At 50.0% G+C, this 20,794-nt stretch overlaps 1 protein-coding gene across 1 annotated transcript in view; it reads left to right on the forward strand.

Moving 5' to 3' along the window:
• Positions 1 to 9,434: 9,434 nt before the first annotated feature.
• STARD10 (StAR related lipid transfer domain containing 10) overlaps positions 9,435 to 20,794 on the forward strand; it is a 42,810-nt gene continuing 31,450 nt past the window's right edge. The window contains exon 1 of the mRNA XM_066619931.1: positions 9,435 to 9,913. Coding sequence (XP_066476028.1) covers positions 9,752 to 9,913 — 162 coding nt within the window. The 5' untranslated portion in view covers positions 9,435 to 9,751. The remainder of the gene's footprint in view (positions 9,914 to 20,794) is intronic.

The raw sequence follows: 20,794 nt of genomic DNA on the forward strand, positions 1-20,794 counted from the left end.
CAAGGCCAAGTTGGTCACTCACGTGCTATGTCCAAGTGTGTGTTGGCATGCTTATTGGGATCATTGCTTTGCTCGTTTTGGTAGCTTGATGTCAGATTGCAAGAATGAAAAGGAGTCGCCTGGCTGCTGCACAAAATTCAGTGAAATCAATTAACTACCAAAGTGCGGTTTCTGTGCTCACTCTGTAAAGATCCCCTTCTTGACCCTGTGGCATGTGCTGGCTGAGAGTGATCATTCCATGGGAGAAGCTGGCCATCCCACCACAAGCAAATGAAGAGATTTCACGGGTTGCTTAGGGCTTTTCACCTTGCCTGTAGCCAGGGCCAGCCTAACACCACCTGGCATCTGAGGCAAAGTGCCAAATGCTGCCCCCACCCTTACCAGGAAATCCACTGGCCTCTGCTCCTCCCAGTGGAGGCAAGTTGGGAACAGAAGTGGGGACCCTCTGCTGATCTGCTCCTGAAGGCCAATTCTATGCTTGGGATCATTAGAAAAGGTATTGAGAACAAAACGGCTAATATTATAATGCCGTTGTACAAATCTATGGTAAGGCCACACCTGGAGTATTGTGTCCAGTTCTGGACGCCGCATCTCAAAAAGGACATAGTGGAAGTGGAAAAGGTGCAAAAGAGAGCGACTAAGATGATTACTGGGCTGGGGCACCTTCCTTATGAGGAAAGGCTACGGCGTTTGGGCCTCTTCAGCCTAGAAAAGAGACGTCTGAGGGGGGACATGATTGAGACATACAAAATTATGCACGGGAAGGATAAAGTGGACAGAGAGATGGTCTTTACACTCTCACATAACACCAGGAGACATCCACTAAAATTGAGTGTTGGGAGGGTTAGGACAGACAAAAGAAAATATTTCTTTACTCAGCATGTGGTTGGTCTGTAGAACTCCTTGCTGCAGGATGTGGTGATGGCATCTGGCCTAGATGCCTTTAAAAGGGGACTGGACAAGTTTCTGGAGGAAAAATCCATTCCGGGTTACAGGCCATGATGTGTATGTGCAACCTCCTGATTTTAGAAATGGGCTACGTCAGATGCAAGGGAGGGCACCAGGATGAGGTCTCTTGCTGTTTTGTGTGCAAACTGGGGCATTTGGTGGACTGCTGTGAGATACAGGAAGCTGGACTGGATGGGCCTATGGCCTGATCCAGTGGGGCTGTTCTTATGTTTCTTATGTAGCGACTGCTTCAGTTGGCCTAATGGATGGGTTAGTCCTGTGCAGCACTTGGTTCAGGCTGCAGAAAACTGCAGCTTAGACTTGGAAACCTCAGCTCTTTCTTTCTCCTCAAGCTTTCCTCCCCACCCCACCCCTGGTTTTCCAGTGGGGGGGGGCCCAATTTCCCCTGGGGAACCCTCCTGATTTCCCCTATGTCTTTCCCCCCACCTGTTCTCCCCCCCCCCCAACTTATGCCAACATGACACCCACCTCCCTTTTCCTTGTAAGGAGTCCCTTCCTCTCTGTAGGATCTACTTATGTTGAGGGCCCACACAAGGCAACGTGCATAAAGGGCATTGCTTTTTATTTCCATTCCCAATTCCCACTATTGTATTCTGATCCCCACAGCCAAGTTCTTGTTCCACTTGCACCATTGCCTTCCTCCTTTTTCAAAACAGTGAGCTGGGCCATTGGCCGCGGTGCCGCATCAGACAGCCTTTCTGTCTGGTGCCGTGTGGTTCTAAAAAGCAAGCTGGGCAACAATGTGGTAGTGCCAGACCATATGCCATCCAGGAAAGCTTCTGAAGCACATTTGTTATTTTAAGATGCTGAGAGAGTTGTTGTTAGGGAAAATGATAAAAGGTTCACAAACCGATGGATGATACAGAGAAAAACAGACAGAGAGATGTTCTGCTGCTTCTGTCTGTCATGACACTCAAACCGGCCGACTGTAAAACTGATCGCAGAAGATTCAGGAGAGACAAAAGAAGGGCACGCTTCACATCCCTATTCCCAGATGTGGTGATGATGACAACTTGCTTGAAAGGCTTTAATACAAATTCATGGAGGAAGAGAGGTCATTAGGTATTGGCTACCATGATTGCAGGAGCTTTCATGTTCAGAAAGAGTCGACCTTTGAATACCACTTGCCAGCAGGTAAACGGCAGGAGAGGACTCTTGCCCTTGTGTCTGGCTGGTTGGCACCCAAAGTCAGCCGCTGCAGGAAACAGGATGCTGGACCAGGTGTGGGCCCTTCTCGATGTGACCCAGCAGCCAGGTCCTCTCACTTCCTGTACTCTGTTCAGTCACTACATTGCAGGGAGCAAGGAAGCAGGAGGGGATGCCACTGACCCCTTCCTTGGATTGCAGCTTGCAGGGGAGGGCAGACTGAGCTGTGTGACATCACCAGCTCTTCTTTGTGCTCCTGTTGGTTGTCTCAAGTGGCTGGTGATGTGCAACTCCACTTTGAGTCTGACACGGCAACACAACACCGTGCAGCCAGGAACGTGCCCAGTCCCTCAGAGGCTCACTGTGCATTTGGTGTCTGGTTATTGGGAAAGAGTCTCTTGGAAGACTGACCATCTTGGACCGCAGTGCCTGCTGACATGTGCCCCAGAACCATGAAGTCCTCGCTGCTAGTGAGGCCAATTTGTCAGACAGCCTGGCAGCACTTGAGAGGGGTGGATTGTGTGGCAGAATTCAGATCTTTGTCTGGAGCCTTTGCTGAGCTCCTCAGTCCCCATATGCTACTGTAACTGAGATGGAAATAAGAGCGTGCTTTTTCTTGTTTACCCCACCTCCATTTCCCGGCCCTTCCTTGTCCCCCCTCCCCAGTGTCATATTTCAGCTCTTCAAGGCAGGGACATGTCCTCTTGCAGCCTGTAAAGGACCAGCACATGATGGTGCTGTTCGAATAATCATAATGAAGAACAGAGTCTGGTGGCATTTTGAGGACTTACCAAGTTACGCCAGCAGACAGCAGCCCAGGAAAGCTGATGCTGAAATGAACAGGCGAGTCTTGAGGCTGCTCTGCAGCTTTTGCTGCAACCTCCTGACATGGCTGCTGCCCCTCTGGAAGAACACAGAAGGTGGCCATCCTTGCTTATCGGGAGTGTTGCCGCCAGCTGCACAATGGGCAGGAATTTGACAGGGGAAATCCTTCAGCCATAAAGTTGTGGGAAGGCCCTTCACCTGTTGCAGTTCTGCCAGGCAACCAACTGTTGCAGGCGCCGGAGCCTTGCTGGGGAGGGGGAGGGATAATCAGGGCTGACAATCAACTGCTTTTCCCTCTTGCAGGCAAGCAGATTTTGCCATATCCTCTTTTCTGAGCAGGAGATCGGCCCTGTGAAAGATGACCCCCCCCCCGGTTTTCCCGTTGCTTGGGAATGTGGGGAAGGCTATATCCATGCTTGCAGACAGGCATGCAGTTGGCAGTGTTGCTTGGAGGCCTGCAAGCTCGAGAACCCCCACGGAAGAGCCACCAGAGGGGAGCGATGCAGAAAGCGCCGCCTTTGACTCCAGGCATGAGTCATCACTGCAGCCTTGGAGAGGCTCCCTGCTTATTTCTCTTCCCATCTGCCGGTGTTTGCAGGCACATGTGGAAATCCAGACAGTGTTTCTCCTCCTCCTGCACCCACACAGCTTGCACCAGCGAAACAAACAATGACACAAGCACTCAGGCCTTCTGCACTGCCAAGCTGGCTGCTCCTGCACCAGTGGTGGAGGGAGTCACAGAGCAACCTGGGGACTGGCCCCCGCCCCAGGAGCACCTGTCTGCACCAGTATCCTCCCCCAAAACTGATGCTGTAACAGTTTCAACCATGAGGAGGTTAAAAGGCTACTGTCCTGCCCCTGTTCACAGCACGAAGGGTCACCCAAGCTTACCAAACACCCCCATTGCCCATGTTTCTCCATAGGTGCTGAATGGCACTGCTCTCTGCCTTATCCACTTGTGACTGCCAGCCACAAATACACCCCACCTCTGTGGTCCAAAACCATCTAGTGCCACATGGGTTGGGAGGAGTGACCCTCTTGTCCATCAGGTGGCACTGCTGCTCCACATATTTTGGGCAAAAGATTCAACAGGTCTCACAATGAGACATTGGGTCATTGGCATGACATCTCTGAGAGTGCTTTAGTCCAAGCCAGATCATCTGTCCTAGACCAATCCTGTCTCCTCTAACCAGCAACTGCAATTCAGGGATTTGGGAAAGGGGGGCATCTTTTCCATGTAGGGATGCCAGGAACTGAATTGGGTGGAACTTCTGAGACGCTGGGGATTCCTCTCACTGCTCAGTTCTCTGTTCTATGCCTCCAGCTCTGAAGAAACACTTAGTTAGTTGGCAACCTTCAGTCTCGAAAGACTATGGTATCGCGCTCTGAAAGGTGGTTCTGGAACAGCGTCTAGTGTGGCTGAAAAGGCCGATTCGGGAGTGACAATCCCTTCCACACTGGGAGCAAGTGCAGTCTGTCCCTGGTCTGTCTCCCTGGCTATGGGCCTTCCTTCTTTGCCTCTTTGCCTCAGACTGTTGGCCAAGTGTCTCTTCAAACTGGGAAAGGCCATGTTGCACAGCCTGCCTCCAAGCGGGCCGCTCAGAGGCCAGGGTTTCCCACTTGTTGAGGTCCACTCCTAAGGCCTTCAGATCCTTCTTGCAGATGTCCTTGTATCGCAGCTGTGGTCTACCTGTAGGGCGCTTTCCTTGCACGAGATCTCCATAGAGGAGATCCTTTGGGATCCGGCCATCATCCATTCTCACAACATGACAGAGCCAACGCAGGCGTCTCTGTTTCAGTAGTGCATACATGCTAGGGATTCCAGCACGTTCCAGGACTGTGTTGTTTGAAACTTTGTCCTGCCAGGTGATGCTGAGAATACGTCGGAGGCAGCGCATGTGGAAAGCATTCAGTTTTCTCTCCTGTTGTGAGCGAAGAGTCCATGACTCGCTGCAGTACAGAAGTGTACTCAGGACGCAAGCTCTGTAGACCTGGATCTTGGTATGTTCCGTCAGCTTCTTGTTGGACCAGACTCTCTTTGTGAGTCTGGAAAACGAGTCTCTTTGTGAGTCTAGTGAAGAAACACTAGAATGAGTCAAAAGCAGCAGTGGGCCTTTTCTGAGAACACTCAGAGTGCCCAAAATAGCAAGTTCCCACTGCTCAGATAGACTGCTTCTGCTGACTCCTGCTATCTAATGTCATGAGTACCTGATTGTTCCCCTCTTCCACCAACATAATTCAATGCCTTGAAAGTCCTTTGCCGTCTTAGGCTGGACACATGGGCAAGGAGAGCTGCAGCATTGCCTCATCTATTGCCCCCACTAAGCAGGCTGTGGAACCAGCACAGAAGCTTCAGGGGATACAAAAATAAGGAAAAATAGGCCAAAATGGGGGGGGGGTGACGACACCACAAGGCATTCATCACATATGTGAACAGGAAGGGGAGGTCATCTGCCTGGCAACTAACCTTTGTCCAGCATAGCTGATATGATTGGCCCATGAGGAACTGGCCAAGTGGCCGGTGAGGATTGTCAACCCATCATGGGCGGTGGGGGGGGGGGCTGCCCCTGGTTTTGAAGCTGGAGATCATGCACACCTTCCTGAAAGGACCCACCCTAGTTCTCACTATACTGGAGAATGTCTGGTCAGTTTCTAAGTTCCTGTTCCCAGGTAAGGTGATTGAGCGGGTGGTGTCATCTCAGCTCCCGCAGGTCCTGAATGACATGAAATAGCTGGATCTGTTTCAGTCTGAATTCAGACCAGGTTTTAGGACAGAGATGGCCTTGATCACCTTGGGGTGCAATCCTAACCCCTTATGTCAACAACAACAACAACAGTATTTATATACCGCTTTTCAACTAAATGTTCACAAAGCGGTTTACAGAGAAAAATCAAACAACTAAATGGCTCCCTGTCCCAAAAGGGCTCACAATCTAAAAAGATGCAAAAAGAATACCAGCAGACAGCCACTAAAACAGACAGTGCTGGGGTGAGGTGGGCCAGTTACTCTCCCCCTGCTAAAAAAAGGAGCACCCACTTGAAAAAGTGCCTCTTACCCAATTAGCAGGGGTTTCCAGCACTGCTTTCCAGCACTGGAATAGTGGTGCCAATGGGACATGTGCTGCATCCTACAGTTAGGTGTCACTCATGAAGGCCTCCTCAAAGTAAGGGAATGTTTGTTCTCTTACCCTGGAGCTGCATTGCCCTTAGGTCAGTGCTGGAAAGCACTGACATAAGGGGTCAGGATTGCACCCTTGGTGGATGATGTTTCTGTTTTGTGTGTTCTTTTCTGTTCAGTTGTTGCTTAGCTCCTCTTGTTGATACAGTTATTGCTATTGATTTGGATTTAGTGCTGCTGTTATTATATTTTTGTAGGTTTTTTAAAATGCTTTTAATCTTTAGTTTGTATTGTTTTTAATATTATGTTGTAAGCTGCTTTGGGCAGCATGAGTGCAAGGGGTATAACTATTGATTGATTGATTGATTGATTGATTGATTGATTGATTGATTGATTGATTGATTGATAAGTAAGTTCAGGTTCTACACATGCGTTGGTAATGCATGTAGTTTATTAAACTGAGTACTGTACAGCTCCTTGGCTAGGCTCTTAAATCAGACCTGCAGCTGGATTTGCCCGAGTCTATGGGAAAACAGGGAGGGTGAGTCAAGAGATTGGGTTGTCCTTCAGGGGACAGCGCAGTTAATTCACCACACTTAAAATCAACACATTCAAGAAAGGCAAGTCTAACAATGTCTACAAGTCATGCAGGCAAGAGCCTGCCTGCCTCTGCACACCTGTTGTATGGGAGCAGCTTGTGGAATTCCCACTTACCAGAGGCAGCTGGTAGGCTATTGTGGGCAATGGGATGCTGGACTTAGTTGCCCACCTTGGGCCTCATCTAGCGAGGATGTTCTTCTGCATCATCCTAGTCAGATTAACTATACTTTTTACAATGCAAAACTGGTGGGGGGGCATTTTGCCAGAGTCAGGATCTGTTTTCAGTGTCAGCATTTGCTGGAAGAGTGATTAGGTAGAGGGTGGCTTTCTCGCACTACTGGGTCATCAGAGGTCCCCTGTCTTCCCACCTGCCCCCTCCTGGGTTTAGGGACCAGGAGGGCCAGCTACCATGGGGCCAGCTACCATGTTGCTGTGCCCACAGGCTAGAGATAGGTTCCAGCCTGGGATTCTGTAGCAGAGTGCCAGGAACTTGAGGTGGGGAGGATAACACTCAGAATAGTCTTAACAAAATGCACAGTTTGTTGCGATGGTGCTTGCTCTGCAGATGGCCAAAAACACAGTGCTGTCCACCCCTTTTAAGAATCCTTCCATTTCTGCCCCTTGGGCCCAATGTAAGTACTGGAATGAACGGCTGGTCTGTGACCAACCCAGCCAGGGCTGGGCCAACACCTGAGGCAGCATGCCAGATGCTGTTCCCTCCCTTGCCCCTGGTGTGCCTACCGCTTGCATTCTCACTCAGCACTCCCCTCCCCTCCACAGTTCCTCTTCTTCTCTGTTCCCCCTTCCTTTTCCAATCCAGAAAATGGAAGGAGAAGGAAGAGCATTAGAGGCAGGAAGGCATACGGAGGCGGGTGCCCACCACCTGTCTGCTACCTGAGGCAGCCGCTTCCGTTGGCCTTGTGCGTGGGCTGGCCCTGGACCCAGAGCATTCAAAATAGTGCCCTGGGTCAAAGAATGGATCAGTCTTGGACATCCCATGGGATAACAGCCACATGCAGAGCCCTGGGCTGCATTATGAGACCAGCTGTTTTGTAGACAATCATTCTGCCTGTTTCGTCTAGCCAGAGGCACTCTAACATATAACTGCCCAAATAATTAGCAAGGCTGATTGCCTTAATGAGCTGTTTCCAGCCAGGCCTGCTGGCTGAGTTGTGCCTGCTTGCTGCAGCCACACAGGAAAGGAACCCGCTGCTGGGCTGAAGAAACTAATGATGCTCATCAGCATTTGATTACCTGCAATGACTGCTAGAGAGCCAATAAACAGGCATCCAGGTACTTTTCAGTAAATGGGTGCACTGCTCATGTACCTGAGGATTATTACAATGTGCACATGCCACTAAGTGTTAATGCAATGGGATCCTCTCCATTGAAGGGTGGGCGGGAATGCCAGGTGTGTGTCTACATTCAGGTATTTTCAGGACAGCAGCACTTTCTAAACCCCAGGTTGTGCTGTGATCAACCAGACCTGTTGCTGTACTAAGTCTATGAATGCTCTTTGCAGAGGGTGGCATGTCTCTGGCACCTGGCTTGCATCAGCAAGGTGCCTCTGCAGTTATGAAACACTGCACCAACTGGACTCTATTAAACTGGAGGACTTTTAATTGAATAGGGGTCTGGGGGTGAGGTTCCTCTCCGCTTTTTGCTGAGTGGACGTGGGCTCGAATTGAAGTCAAATTAGGATTTAGCCCAGAAACCTGTTCTGAATGTTGGAGGTGAACTGTGGCAGTTGAATGCCTGAGCAGCCATAGAGGTGCAGGGGGAAGCACCTTCTAGGTCGCTTTGGACTCACAGGAGAGGAGCCCATGAACAGCACCCCAATTGGCTCCACCGGTTAGTGTGCACATTCCATGGGCTGCCTCCCCATCTCCGAGATCCTGGCTCCAGAACAAACAACAAAGAGTCCTGACACACCTGAGTGGCCTGCCCGGCCCGGCCCAGCCCAGCCCAGCCCAGGTGCTTTTCAGTGGTGGAGCCCGCCCCATCCTCGGATGCGTGAGGCGATGTGACAGAGCCCAGTCCCAGGCATGTCTGCTCAAAAGTCCCATCAGAGTCAACAGGGCCTAGTTCCAGGACAGTGTGGATGGGACAGGGCCGCCAATTACCACCATGCAGCAGAGCAGAGGGGGGGTGGCGCGCAGAGTGCTGGGTGGCGGAGGGGGGTGGTGCCAATGCAGACCGCGAGGGGGCAGGGAAGCCACCGGGTCTGAGCGCCACTCTGCGTCCCCTGGAAAGCTGCACCTGGGAGAACCAACAGCGAGGCTGCCAGCCAGAGGCACAACTAGAAGCTGGCACCTGGGGCAATGACGTCACAGTCACCTGGAATTGTGACGTCACGTTGTGAAGTCACTTCCGGTCTCTCCCTGGAGGAGGAGGGGCTGGGGGCTTGCGCCCACTTCCTTCTCCTGCAGAGGCTCCCCAAAGTAGGGGGCGCGAAGCCCCCGCCCCTTCTCCTCCTCCAGCGAAAGCCTGCTCGCAGGTGCCCACAGCCTCCCCGAGTCAGGCACCGCTGCTCGCCACACACACGCCACGCCACGCCACGCCTCCAAGGGGCACCGCGCGCTCTGCCCGCAGGAAGGCCTGCTCAGTTCCCGCTGAGGCGAGCGCCCCCGCCTGGAGACGGGGGGCAGGGACCCAGCAGGCGCCGCCGCGCGTCGGGAGGGACCTGTGGGCGGGGCTCTGCCCGAGTCACGCCCCCTTCTTTGACCGACCGACGCGGCAGCCAATCGCAGGGCGGCGGTGGGCCATGAGCGCCCCCCAGGCGCCGGCGTCCCTGAGGCAGCGTCGCCTCAGGAGGGCGGTCGCCCCTGACAGCCGAGAGCGCGGGGGCCGGTAGGAGGAGCAGAGGGGCGGCCCCGCCCCGCCCGCCACCTGCTCCCTCCGTGGGGGGCGTGGCTCCGGCTGCGGCTCGGCGTGACTCACCTGGACGGCGGCGCCGGAGCCCCTCAGTCGCGCGGCGCTGCCCGAGGAGCCGCGTCCGAGGCCCGCCCGCCCGCGCGAAGAGCCGCCTCAGCCGCAGCCCGTCGACTCTCCTGCGCTCCCGCGGGTCCCGGCCCCTCCCCGCCCCTCGCAGCCATGCAGGCGCGGGAGGGCGTGCAGGTGCCCGACGACCGCGACTTCGACCAGTTCCGGGCCGAGTGCAACTCGGACGACGGCTGGAGCCTCACCTACAGCAAGGCCGGCGTGGTGGTGCTGGTGCAGGTCCTGGAGGCCGAGCGCTCCCTGCACAAGATCAAGGTGAGGCTCGCCTCGCCTCCCCTCTCCGGCCCTGCGCGGGGCGGGGGTGCCGCGCTCCGTTCTCCCCACTCCCCTTCGGACAGTGGCGTAGTTGGGGGGCGCAGCGCTCGGTCTGGCGGGGAGGGCAAGCGGCCCCTCCCCTTCGGGCAGAGGCGTAGCTGGAGGGGGCGCAGCTCTGGCTGGGCAGGGAGCCTCAGCGGGGTGGGCAAGCGGCCCCTCCCTTCGGAGCCGTACGGCTCCGTTTTGCTCCCCCCCGCCGGGAATGGCTCCGAAGGGAGGGGCTGCTTGCTCTCCCTGGCAGACCGAGCGCTCCACCCCCCTCCAGCTACGCCACCGCCTTCAGAGCCATCCCGCTTGGGGAGCAAAACAGACGCATATGCAGGCAGGTGAATGCCTCTTTTGCTCCCCCTGCCCAGAACATTCCAAAAGGGGGGGCCACTTGCGTGCTGCGGTGAGGCTCCCCCAAAACTTAGAGCTCTGCCCCGTCTCGTCATGTCACTGCCAAGTAGCGTGAGCCAGTCTTCTTTCCCTGCTTTGTATCCTGGACACTGGTGGTTCTCCCTCCCTGTCTTCGTTCCCCACTCCCAGGACCCAATCCTGTCCAACCTTCCAGTGTGGGTGTAGCCATGCCAATGGGGTGGCATTGGAGGGGCAATCGCAGAAGCCTCCTCAATGTATGGAACATTTGTTCCCTTAATTTGGGGTTGCATTGCAGCTGCAAAGTGGGACAGGATTGGTCCCAGGGCCTCTTTTCCGGCACCTGCAGCGGTAAGTGATGGGGTTGCAGGTAGTTCCTGGAAAAATCTTCTTGACGGAACTCAGTTTGCACGCACTTTTGCCACTCTCAGTGGTTCTTGCACAGGAGAGGTTGTTCACTAAGGGTGGTTGTGCTGCCTGCATTGAAACGGGTTTGCGAGCTGACGTGTTCTCAACGCACATGTCTGTGGTGATGTTCCCTCTTGATTGACTCTGGTGGAACAGAACGGCCAGCTTGTGAAATGCCCCCCCCCCCCCGTCAAGAGACTTGCCAGACTTGCCTTGATACTGCTTTTCCTTAGAAGTTCAGCCATGCAATTGTTACTTAACAAAAGAAATTGCAATACTAACTGTGTTCCATAGTACAGCAGATGGTGGCAGCCAAACAGCTTCCCAAGGGCAGAAGAGGCAAAGCAGCATGAAATGATGCCTTGAAACTGACCAGACTGGAAAAGGAGTCTGAGGGATTTTAGGTTGCTCATAACTCTTTGTCCCAGAGAAACTAATGAAGACTTGTGGGACCTGTGAACAGTTGCAAAGTTCTACACCATCTAAAAATACCACTCTGCTTTTCCCAGCCTGTGTTCCTCTCCTCATTGCCGCTTAATTTTATTGAAAAATCTGATGATCCTAGTCATTTGTAGTAACTTCCAGGCTGCCTGATCCCTAAGGCTCCAGCAAGGTTACAACAAAACAAACACACAAAGAGACATGCTTAACCCTTTTCTGCCCAGCCCACGGGTGTACATATTTGATCCTTGTTGCATATATGCAATGTTGGGCAGAAATGGCTTAAGGAGAGCTGGTGCAAAGAGACAAATCAGGAAGTTTCTGTTTCAATTCTCACCACTGCCACGAGCTCCACAAGTGAGTTCTGGCAAGCCTTGGGCTCTGTCCTGTGTCTGCAACAGAGGAATAATATTGATTGATATGACAGGGTTTTTTAAAGTATTGCAACAAGATAACATATGTGAAACACTCCAAATATTAAGAATTAGAATCGAGTATCTTTTCAGTGTATAAAGTCCTTTATATTGACTTCTCCTATATCGTTATAATAGCCCTGTGAGGTAGGTCAGGTACAGGTGTCTTGCTTAAGGCAACTCGCACCCAAACCTAACCAGTTTTCCCGCACTGACACAATATGCCAATGAGGTATGTGCTGCATCCTGCAGTTGGGGGAGGGCAGTCACGGAGACATCTTCAAGATAAGGAAATGTTTTCTCCCTTTCCTTGGAGCTGCATTGCCCTTACTCTGGTGCCGGAAAGTTGGTTAGGATTGCACCCTCTGTGGTTTTTTGGAATTCAGTGAGGATATGAATCTGGGTCTTCAGAAACAACACAGTCTACTAAACAGTGCATTAAAATAATTCTCAGCATATGCATTTTTTTTCTTGGAAGTATAGAACATACATTGTCTGATTAATCCTAGGAAGCTATGTTATACTGAGTCCTGAGACAGTACTGTCAACACAGGCTGGCAGCAGCTCACTAGAGATTCCGAGAGTGAATGAGGCTATGAAAATGCAGTTCCTCTCTGACTGTCTTCTTTCCCACCTTTGTTGGTCTTCTTGGGGGGGGGGGGCAAGTTTTTCAGCAGGCCTCCTCTTTACTTAATCGCATAAGGAGAGAGCAGAGAGATCTCTGTGGCCAGGAATAACGAACGCCCCTATTTCCATTACCATTTCATGGCACTTGGTTGCCAGAGGTCAATTTTGGCTCTGCGAATCTGTCTCTAAGCCTGGGATTCTTAACTGGGGTTATCCATACCCCTTGGGAGTACAGGAACCAAGTGATGGGAGCATGCGACTCGGTTTCTGAACAATTTGTTAGATTAGATCAGGGGTGTCCAAACTTTTGGGCAGGAGGGCCACATCATCTCTCTGACACTGTCGGGGGCCTGGGGGAAAAATTAATTTGCATTAAAATTTGAATAAATTTACATAAATGAATATTAGAGATGGGACTTGTATGAACGAATGAAGGTCTTGCAGTAGCTCAAGGCCTATAAAAGGCCTTGCACTAAGCAAGGCCAGCCTTTCCTTTGCTGCCACTGCTGCATCACAGATGTGAAACAGCAAGTAGTAGAGGGTTAACCTCCGACGCATCCTCGGCATCACCTGGCAGGACAAAGTTCCTAACAACATAGTCCTGGAACGAGCTGGAATCCCTAGCATGTATGCACTGCTGAAACAGTCAGCAGTCATGTCGGTCATGGCGTGAGAATGGATGATGGCCGGATCCCAAAGGATCTCCTCTATGGAGAACTCGTGCAAGGAAAGTGCCCTACAGGTAGACCACAGCTGCGATACAAGGACATCTGCAAGAGGGATCTGAAGGCCTTAGGAGTGGACCTCAACAAGTGGGAAACCCTGGCCTCTGAGCGGCCCGCTTGGAGGCAGGCTGTGCAGCATGGCCTTTCCCAGTTTGAAGAGACACTTTGCCAACAGTCTGAGGCAAAGAGGCAAAGAAGGAAGGCCCATAGCCAGGGAGACAGACCAGGGACAGACTGCACTTGCTCCCGGTGTGGAAGGGATTGTCACTCCCGAATTGGCCTTTTCAGCCACACTAGACGCTGTTCCAGAACCACCTTTCAGAGCGTGATACCATAGTCTTTCGAGACTGAAGGTTGCCAATGGTACCTAATGGGACTGATGATTATTTCAACAGTCTGGTGAAGGGAGTCTGGAGACGTATTGGACTATCCATCAGAGGTCTGTAATCGTAAAAAGGATAAGAGCCCCTGCGTTAAGCAATCAGTGGCCCTTGGTTTTGTCTTCTGCGCCTTGTGTCTGTACAGCGCTGTGTCTGGAAGCATTCATTTGTTCTTTGGTGTAGGGAACAGATTAGTCTGTCATGGATTTAGAGAACAGACCTGCCACAGAACAGTTTTGAACTGGAACAGTATCCTGAGGAACCCAATCATAAGCCAAGGAACCTGTTAGGGCTGCCAACTGATCAGGAGAATGCTTTGGCCTGCTCTTGTGCCTAACAGCTTGATGTGCAGGAATAGGCAGATAAAGGTTTTTATAGTACGGAGAGAAACGTTAGTCCTGTTTAGAGGAAGTGCCTACAAACAGAGGCTGTTTTCTTATCAGAATGTGCAGAGGTTGGGAGACTGAGCCAGTGGGTGCAATCCGGATCCCTTTCCATGTGTATTCAGATTTGTTATCTGCACATGCTTGTTATTGCTGCTAATATCTGTGCCTCAAGATGCAGTTAAAGCAGCAATTTTCAATTTTTTTCATTTTTATGGCACTCTGACAAGGCGCTAAAATGGTCAAGGCACACCATCAGTTTTTTTGATCATTGACAAGATATACCATGCTGCTGGAAGGGGGCTCCAATCCTACAATTGCGCTATTAATAAATAACCTTCTCCAAAAACCTGTGGCACACCTGCAGACCATCCGTGGCACACCAGTGTGCCATTGCACAGTGGTTGAAAATTGCTGAGTTAATGCATAGGAGGAGAAGTTTGAACATAGGAAGAGCTCTGCTGGATCAGGCCTAGGGCCCATCTAATCCAGCTTCCTATGTCTCATAGTGGCCCATCAGATGCCTCAGGGAGCACAGACTAGAAGATACTTGCTACCACTCCCTTGCATCTGGCATTCTATTTACGCTTGCACCCCAATGAAGACACCAGACTGCAGCTTGGGTTTAACTTGGGCCACCTTATAAAATGCAAGTGGCCAATTTTTAAAACATGAAACCTACTGAATACACTGTCCCTCCCTTGCCAGTCTGGGGTAGGCGAAAAACTGCCATCCATGGCAAATTCAGGAAAAAAATTCCTACCTGGCCCTCATGATGGCAGACCAGCTAATCTCAGATTATATGTACCTATCATGGCTTGTAACCTGTGATGGAATTTTCCTCCAGAAATCTCCAGAAACTGATATGGTTCCACAGTCAGTTTCACAGACTAATTACATGCTGGGTAAAGAATTTTTTTTGTCTGTTCTAACTCTCCCATCTCTCAATTTAAGTGGATGTCCCCTATTTATAGTGTTGTGCATATGTACGTATCAATTTGTACATATGGCATTATACTGGCTGTTTTATTCTCAACCCCTTTTTAATAATCCCAAGCATGGAATTAACCTTCTTCATTGCCACCACACATTGGGTTGACACTTGTATTGAGCTGTCCACCAGCACTCTAAGATCTGTCTCATGATCTGTCACAGACAATTCAGAACTCATTAGCCCAGTGGTTCTCACACTTTTAGCACTGGGACCCACTTTTTAGAATGATAATATGTCACAACCCACTGGTAGTGATGTCATGACCGGAAGTGACATCATCAAGCAGGAAAATTTTTAACAATCCTAGGCTGTAATCCTATCCACACTTACCCAGGAGTAAGTCCCATTGACTATCATTGTTAAAAGCATAGCCTGTTCAAAGTACAGTATATTAAAAATAAAATATTGAAATGAATGTGGACCCACCTGAAATTGGCTTGTGACCCACCTAGTGGGTCCCGACCCATATATGAAGCTTTGATTTTTTTTGTCCCAATGTGCATACATTACACTTATTTACATTGAAAAGCATCTGCCATTTTGTTGCTCATTCTCCCAGTTTGGAGCGATCCTTCTGGAGCGCCTCACAATCTCTTCTGGTCTTCTCCACTCAGGAAAGTTTGATGTTGTCTGCAAACTTAACCACCTCACTGCTTAACCCTGTCTACAGAGTTAAGCTTATGCACTTACAAACAAATTGAAAAGCACTGGTCCCTGGATAGATCCTTGAGACACACTGCTTTTCACTTCTCTCCATTGTGAAAATTACCCATTGACACCCACTCTCTGTTTCCTGGTCCTCAACCAAGTCTTAATCCTTAATTGGATTTGCCCTTTTATTCCCTGTGTGAAGTTTCCTATCAGCCTTTGATGAGGGACTGTGTTGAATGCCTTCTGAAAGTCCAGATATATAATATCTGTGGGTTCTCTCTCATCCACATGCCTGCAGACCTATTGAAAGATTTCTAAAAGGTTTGTGAGGCAAGACTTACCCTTATAGAAACCATGCTGATTCTCGTTCAGCAAGGCTTTTTCTTTTATGTGTTTTAAGATTTTATCTTTAATGAGGCTTTCTACCATCTTACTTGAAAAGATACATACATACATTAAGACCTTTATTGGCATAGGTAAATGAGATGTAATTAGAAAATAGAACCACAAACAGACAAAAGAAAAAAATGAAATAAAATGGTCATAATCATCCATTACCCCCCCCCCCACCATAATGTAACAGAGGACCAAGGATTCTGTCCCGACAATACCCCAGAGACAAAGTTAGCAACCTTGTCGAGAGAGTCAGCTTCCAATATGGAAAGAAGAGACTGAAGCTTAATTGAATCCTCCCAACCCTGCAATTTTATTCAGCAGTGGAGCCAGATAGTTCTTACGAAGAAAGTCATGAAGCAGGCAGTAAAAGAAGTGTTCTAAAGTCTCTACACAATGCCTGTCACAGGAACATCCTCTGTGAGAGGGGAACCCCACTAAATATGCCCGTAAGCAGAGCTGAGGGAAATGCATTACATCTCGCAAGGGAGAATGCTCTGTGAGCCTGTGGACACTGCAAGTGATTAAAAAAAGCAGCCAGCTTCTCTAAACAGACTGGGATGTGCAGATAGAAGGGGGAGCATGTGGTGTTGGCTGCACAGAATAGCTCCTGACACTCAATATCAAGCACTCTTTCCGTAATAGTCCTGTAAGCTTCGTTTAGACCAATGATACCTAAGCTTGCTGCATCTAGTTCTATTGATTTGAGCTTGGTGAGTATATCCGCAACCTCCACAGGCAGTACTGGATCAGTCAGGAGCAGGTACATTAGCCCAGAGGGGGCAGAGTTGAAAAAGGTTGCATGCCAGAATTTTACTGATCTCAGCCAAGCCAGTGTTTTGAGTCGGCTAAAACCCACTTCAAGTACTTGGAAAGATGTTTGGCTGTCTGCCCTATAATTTCCCAGATGCTCTCTCCTTCTTATTTAAAACATTGGTGTGACATTTGCTCTCCTCCAATCCTCTGGCAGCATGGCCGTTTTAAGGGACACGTTGCATATCTTGGTCAAGAGATCTGCAACTTCATTTGAAAAGTTGGTAGCCCTGGCACTTGGTTCTAATCTAGACAGAGATGCCCAGGTCTCTTGATCCTGGCAGAGCCTTTGAGAGAGATTTATTCCAAGAACTCAGTGATTGGTTTTCATGGTTTAATTAAAAGAAACTGCTGTCTTCATTTAGCCTTCGAAACCATATCTGCATGGGGATATTTTAAGATGTTTGTTCCAGTAAATTAATTCATCTGTTTAAGACAGAAATGAGGGCATGTTTGCACTAGTAGATTATGGGCTAGCCAGCCAGCTTTTAGGATATGCAGACTGCTCTCCCTGCCTTTCAACTACAACACTTTCCTTTCTGGGAGAAATGGCCTTTGACAGAGGCCCAGAGGCATCAAATTTGTCCAGTAAGGAAGTGAGTGTTGGTGCTCAAGCAGGGGGAACATTCCCATAACCAGTGGTCTGCACCTAACTGGAAGAATTATGGTCTTAACCCATTTTTGTCCAGCCCACAGGTGCACAGGTTTGGTCCCTGTTGTATATATGCAACATTGGACAAAAATTGCTTAAATTGCTGCCAGAAGCAGGTGGAGGTGCCTTCTGTGATGGGCAATGGTGTTGCAGGCAAACATCTGACTTGCTGAGGGAAGGGGAGGACCCAGTCCACCAGGAGGTTCTCCTTATGCAGGTTTGGTGGAAAGGAAAGGAGGTGTTCAAAAACACTCTCCTTTCCATGAGGCTTGCGTAGGAGATATTCCAGGTGGATTGGGCCACTAGTCTTTATCTGGCTCCAGTGTTTTAGTTGAATTGACATCATCCCTCCTTTCTTTTCTAACTGCCAGGCAGATTTTAGCAACATTTTATTCAGAACATACCAATTAAAGAAGACATTTCAAGTGTCCTTGGATGGTCACAGGGAGTGGGGGTGGGTAAATGTAGTAAGAAGAGTGAGAAGAACAGCTGAGGGCTGTCTCAGAGTTGATGACTTTTGCTGTCCTGGGTGGGAAGAGTTGGGGGGAGAAACCTTTTGAAAGGCAGCATTCCCCAATTTTGTTAAACTGATAATTAGGGTCTGTGTGTCTGCACTGGGCAAATACCATTGGCTTGATAAATCTGCCAGCTGACCAGAGAAGAACTGGTCTGGTCTCCTGTTCAGCAGGTGAAATGTTTCACAGCACTGAGAGAAACATGCTTACTTGGTAATGCCTGCACTGCAAATGCCGTTAAATGCATACCTCCAGTGGCTGGTTAAAAAGCTGGCAACCCTGTTAAATTCTTCAGAATTAGACTTTGCACTTAGCCTGGTGTTAAATGGCTCTTAAGAAACTGGTATAGCACAACCATTTGTGTATGAATAGATGCAAATCTCCTGATCCTGCAGCAGACCAGTGGTCAGTCTCACCTAACACTGCTCTGACTGGAAGCAAAGTTCGACAAGACTATCCACTCAAGAGAGTCTCGTGAGCTGGTTTTAAAGCAATAATATGTAATACAAATTGGAATTAAATCCTTCAAGCTTTTTTGTCCAAATATTTGTGTTCCTGTTCTGGCTTTGGCCCCTTAGGCAATACTTTCTCACATCCAGACTGATACTGGGTTGATAGAAAAAATTACCATGTGCAGATAATCAGAAGCTTCGATGGAGGTTTCCAGCAGGGTTCCTGATATGGGGGGAGGGGTTTTCTTTTTTGCTCTTAATCCTAGAATATCGAGTCACCCAGTGAAACTTTGGGAAGATGAAAGAAAGAAAAGTCTTTCTGCAGACTGTGCATGTGTGTGCACTGCCCCGTGACATGTTGATGGCCACTAGCTGAGATGGCTTTCAAGAGTCTCTCCAAGGCTATGTGATGGGAAGAGTTTGGAATGCCTGTTGCTGGAGGGCTTTTACCTTCCTGCCCTGCATGTGGGTTTCTTGGAAGCAGCTGGTTGGCCTCTTTGCAGCCGGCTGGACCAGATGGAGCCACCTTGTTCCGAAACAGCAGGGCCTCTCTTCTGTCCTTATGACAAGGGAACCAGGGACTCTGCCCTTGGGCTTCTCTGGTCTGCTGAGATGCAGCCGCTTTCCTGAAGCAGAACAATGAACAGCAGCTCCTTTTTCCTAGCAGCCCCCCCCTTCCAGCTTTTCCCGCAGGGGTCACCCAGGTCACACCCCCTACCTGGGCTGTCTCCAGATCCCTCCCCACCAGTGGTGGTGCTGAATGCACCCCAGCAACCCATTTCCCAGTACTGTGTGCCAGTATCAATGGATAGAGAAAGCTTCACCCATTGAAGTGCTGCCTGCCCTGTTAGCAGATGGAGGCAGCCATTCAAAGGACAACTCAGCTATGGCATCTGCAAGAGATTTTTGTAGGGCTCCCTGAACACTGGTGCCCAGATCCTTTTAATGGAAGCAGAAGCTTCCATTGTGCAGAACTGACAGCTTTTTTGCACTTGAGAGATACAAAGCCTCCCACTCACCAGGGGGGAGCTGGGCTGAAGCTCACTGCTGAGTAGATGAAAAGCTTCTAGCAGTCTGTGCTTGAAGGGGTTACGCATTGCACTGGCACGGAATTCAGCAAGATAGCGATTCGGTGCGGGGGGGGGGAGTTGTATGTCTTCTGTCAAGGCTTGGACGCAGCACTGCACACCAGGGCTCTGTTGCTGCAATTCTCCAGAATCCCATCTGCATGTGGTGTGGTGACCTGATCAGCATTTGTGAGTGTGAGTTTGCCATTCAGGGGGAAAGGTGCTCTTCTTAAATTGTTAGCCATGAAGCAGGCTTCAGTCAGGCAGACGTAAACCTGCCTCTGAGAAGGCCCTGGCAGTGCCTGGTGCAGTCGCTCAGTCTCCAGCGCATGGTTTGCCTGCAGAAGGTCCCAGAGCCCGTCTCTGCCAGCGTTTCTCACAGGCCTGGGAAAGACCATCTACCTGTAACCCTGGAGAGCTGCTGCCAGGCAGTGCAGTGCAGTGCAGGCAGCACTGGACTCGATGGAGCAGTGGCCTTGCTCAGTAGGAGGCAGCTTCATGCATGCCTCCTCAGCCTTTGGAGGATCTGGTGGAGTTTAGTGCAACAGGAAGCAGCAGTCCTCTTCCTCTTTCGCAATGGCCCTGCCGTCCCATTTATCTGTGCCTTCTCCCCACCATTCAGTCTGTCTTCCTGGTTACTTTCCCTGCTGACACTTTGTTCACCCAAGCAGCAAATCAGATGGTAAGAATCAGTGTCAACTGTACCATGTCAGGCTGAAGATGGAGGCTACATGATCCCCCAATCCCTACACATAGAAAACTAGCATTTCAGTAGAAGGCTAGGTCTGACCCTTTCTTGTAGAAGGCTAGGCCTGTATGCTAGTTTCACATACAGGGATTTTTGTGTGCACAGAGAGGAACGTTTGGCTATATCTGAGTCCAGTCTGCAGTGGTCCAACTCAGACCCGGGTTGAACACCACCTCTGCATTTTGGGAGCAGTGGGCCTTTGCCTCTCCCTTAGATTCTTTGTTTTGACTCAGTCGCATGACAGGGTCCAGGCTGATTCTATAGGGACGACTGGGCTCCTCCATGGCATGCCATAACCCCAGCTGTGTTAAAAGTCACCATCCTCTGCACGGACAAAGTCATTGGACAGATTTTTCTGCAGGGATTATCTGTCTGTTCTCCTGGACCCTATTCTTGCAACATATCCAAAGTGACTGAATATGTGTATGTGAACCCATGTTCACCTGATCCACCTGTGCTGATATGAACATCTTCATGGTTTTGGTGCATGATGCGCAGCTGTATGCTTGCAAGGCTCTTTCCGTGCGGTTGGGAGCCCTGTTTTGCCAGGGTCTCCAGTAGTCTGAAGAGAACATTGTGTGCACACAGTTGAAGTTGTGTTGGCTCCATCTGGTTGTGCATGGATCAGGTAGTGGGACCTGTTGCCACAATCCCACTTGGTGTGCATTCACTCACACTGAACATATCATGAGAAGAGGCTTGTGATCGTTTTCCACTTTTTTGTTTCTTACAATATGAAAATATGTTCAACGACAGTTTCTGAATCTATCCCAGAGTTCTCTGCTCCGCTCCTTTCTCTCTG

Source organism: Tiliqua scincoides, chromosome 3 (genome assembly GCF_035046505.1).
Source record: "Tiliqua scincoides isolate rTilSci1 chromosome 3, rTilSci1.hap2, whole genome shotgun sequence".
Lineage (NCBI taxonomy): Eukaryota > Metazoa > Chordata > Lepidosauria > Squamata > Scincidae > Tiliqua > Tiliqua scincoides.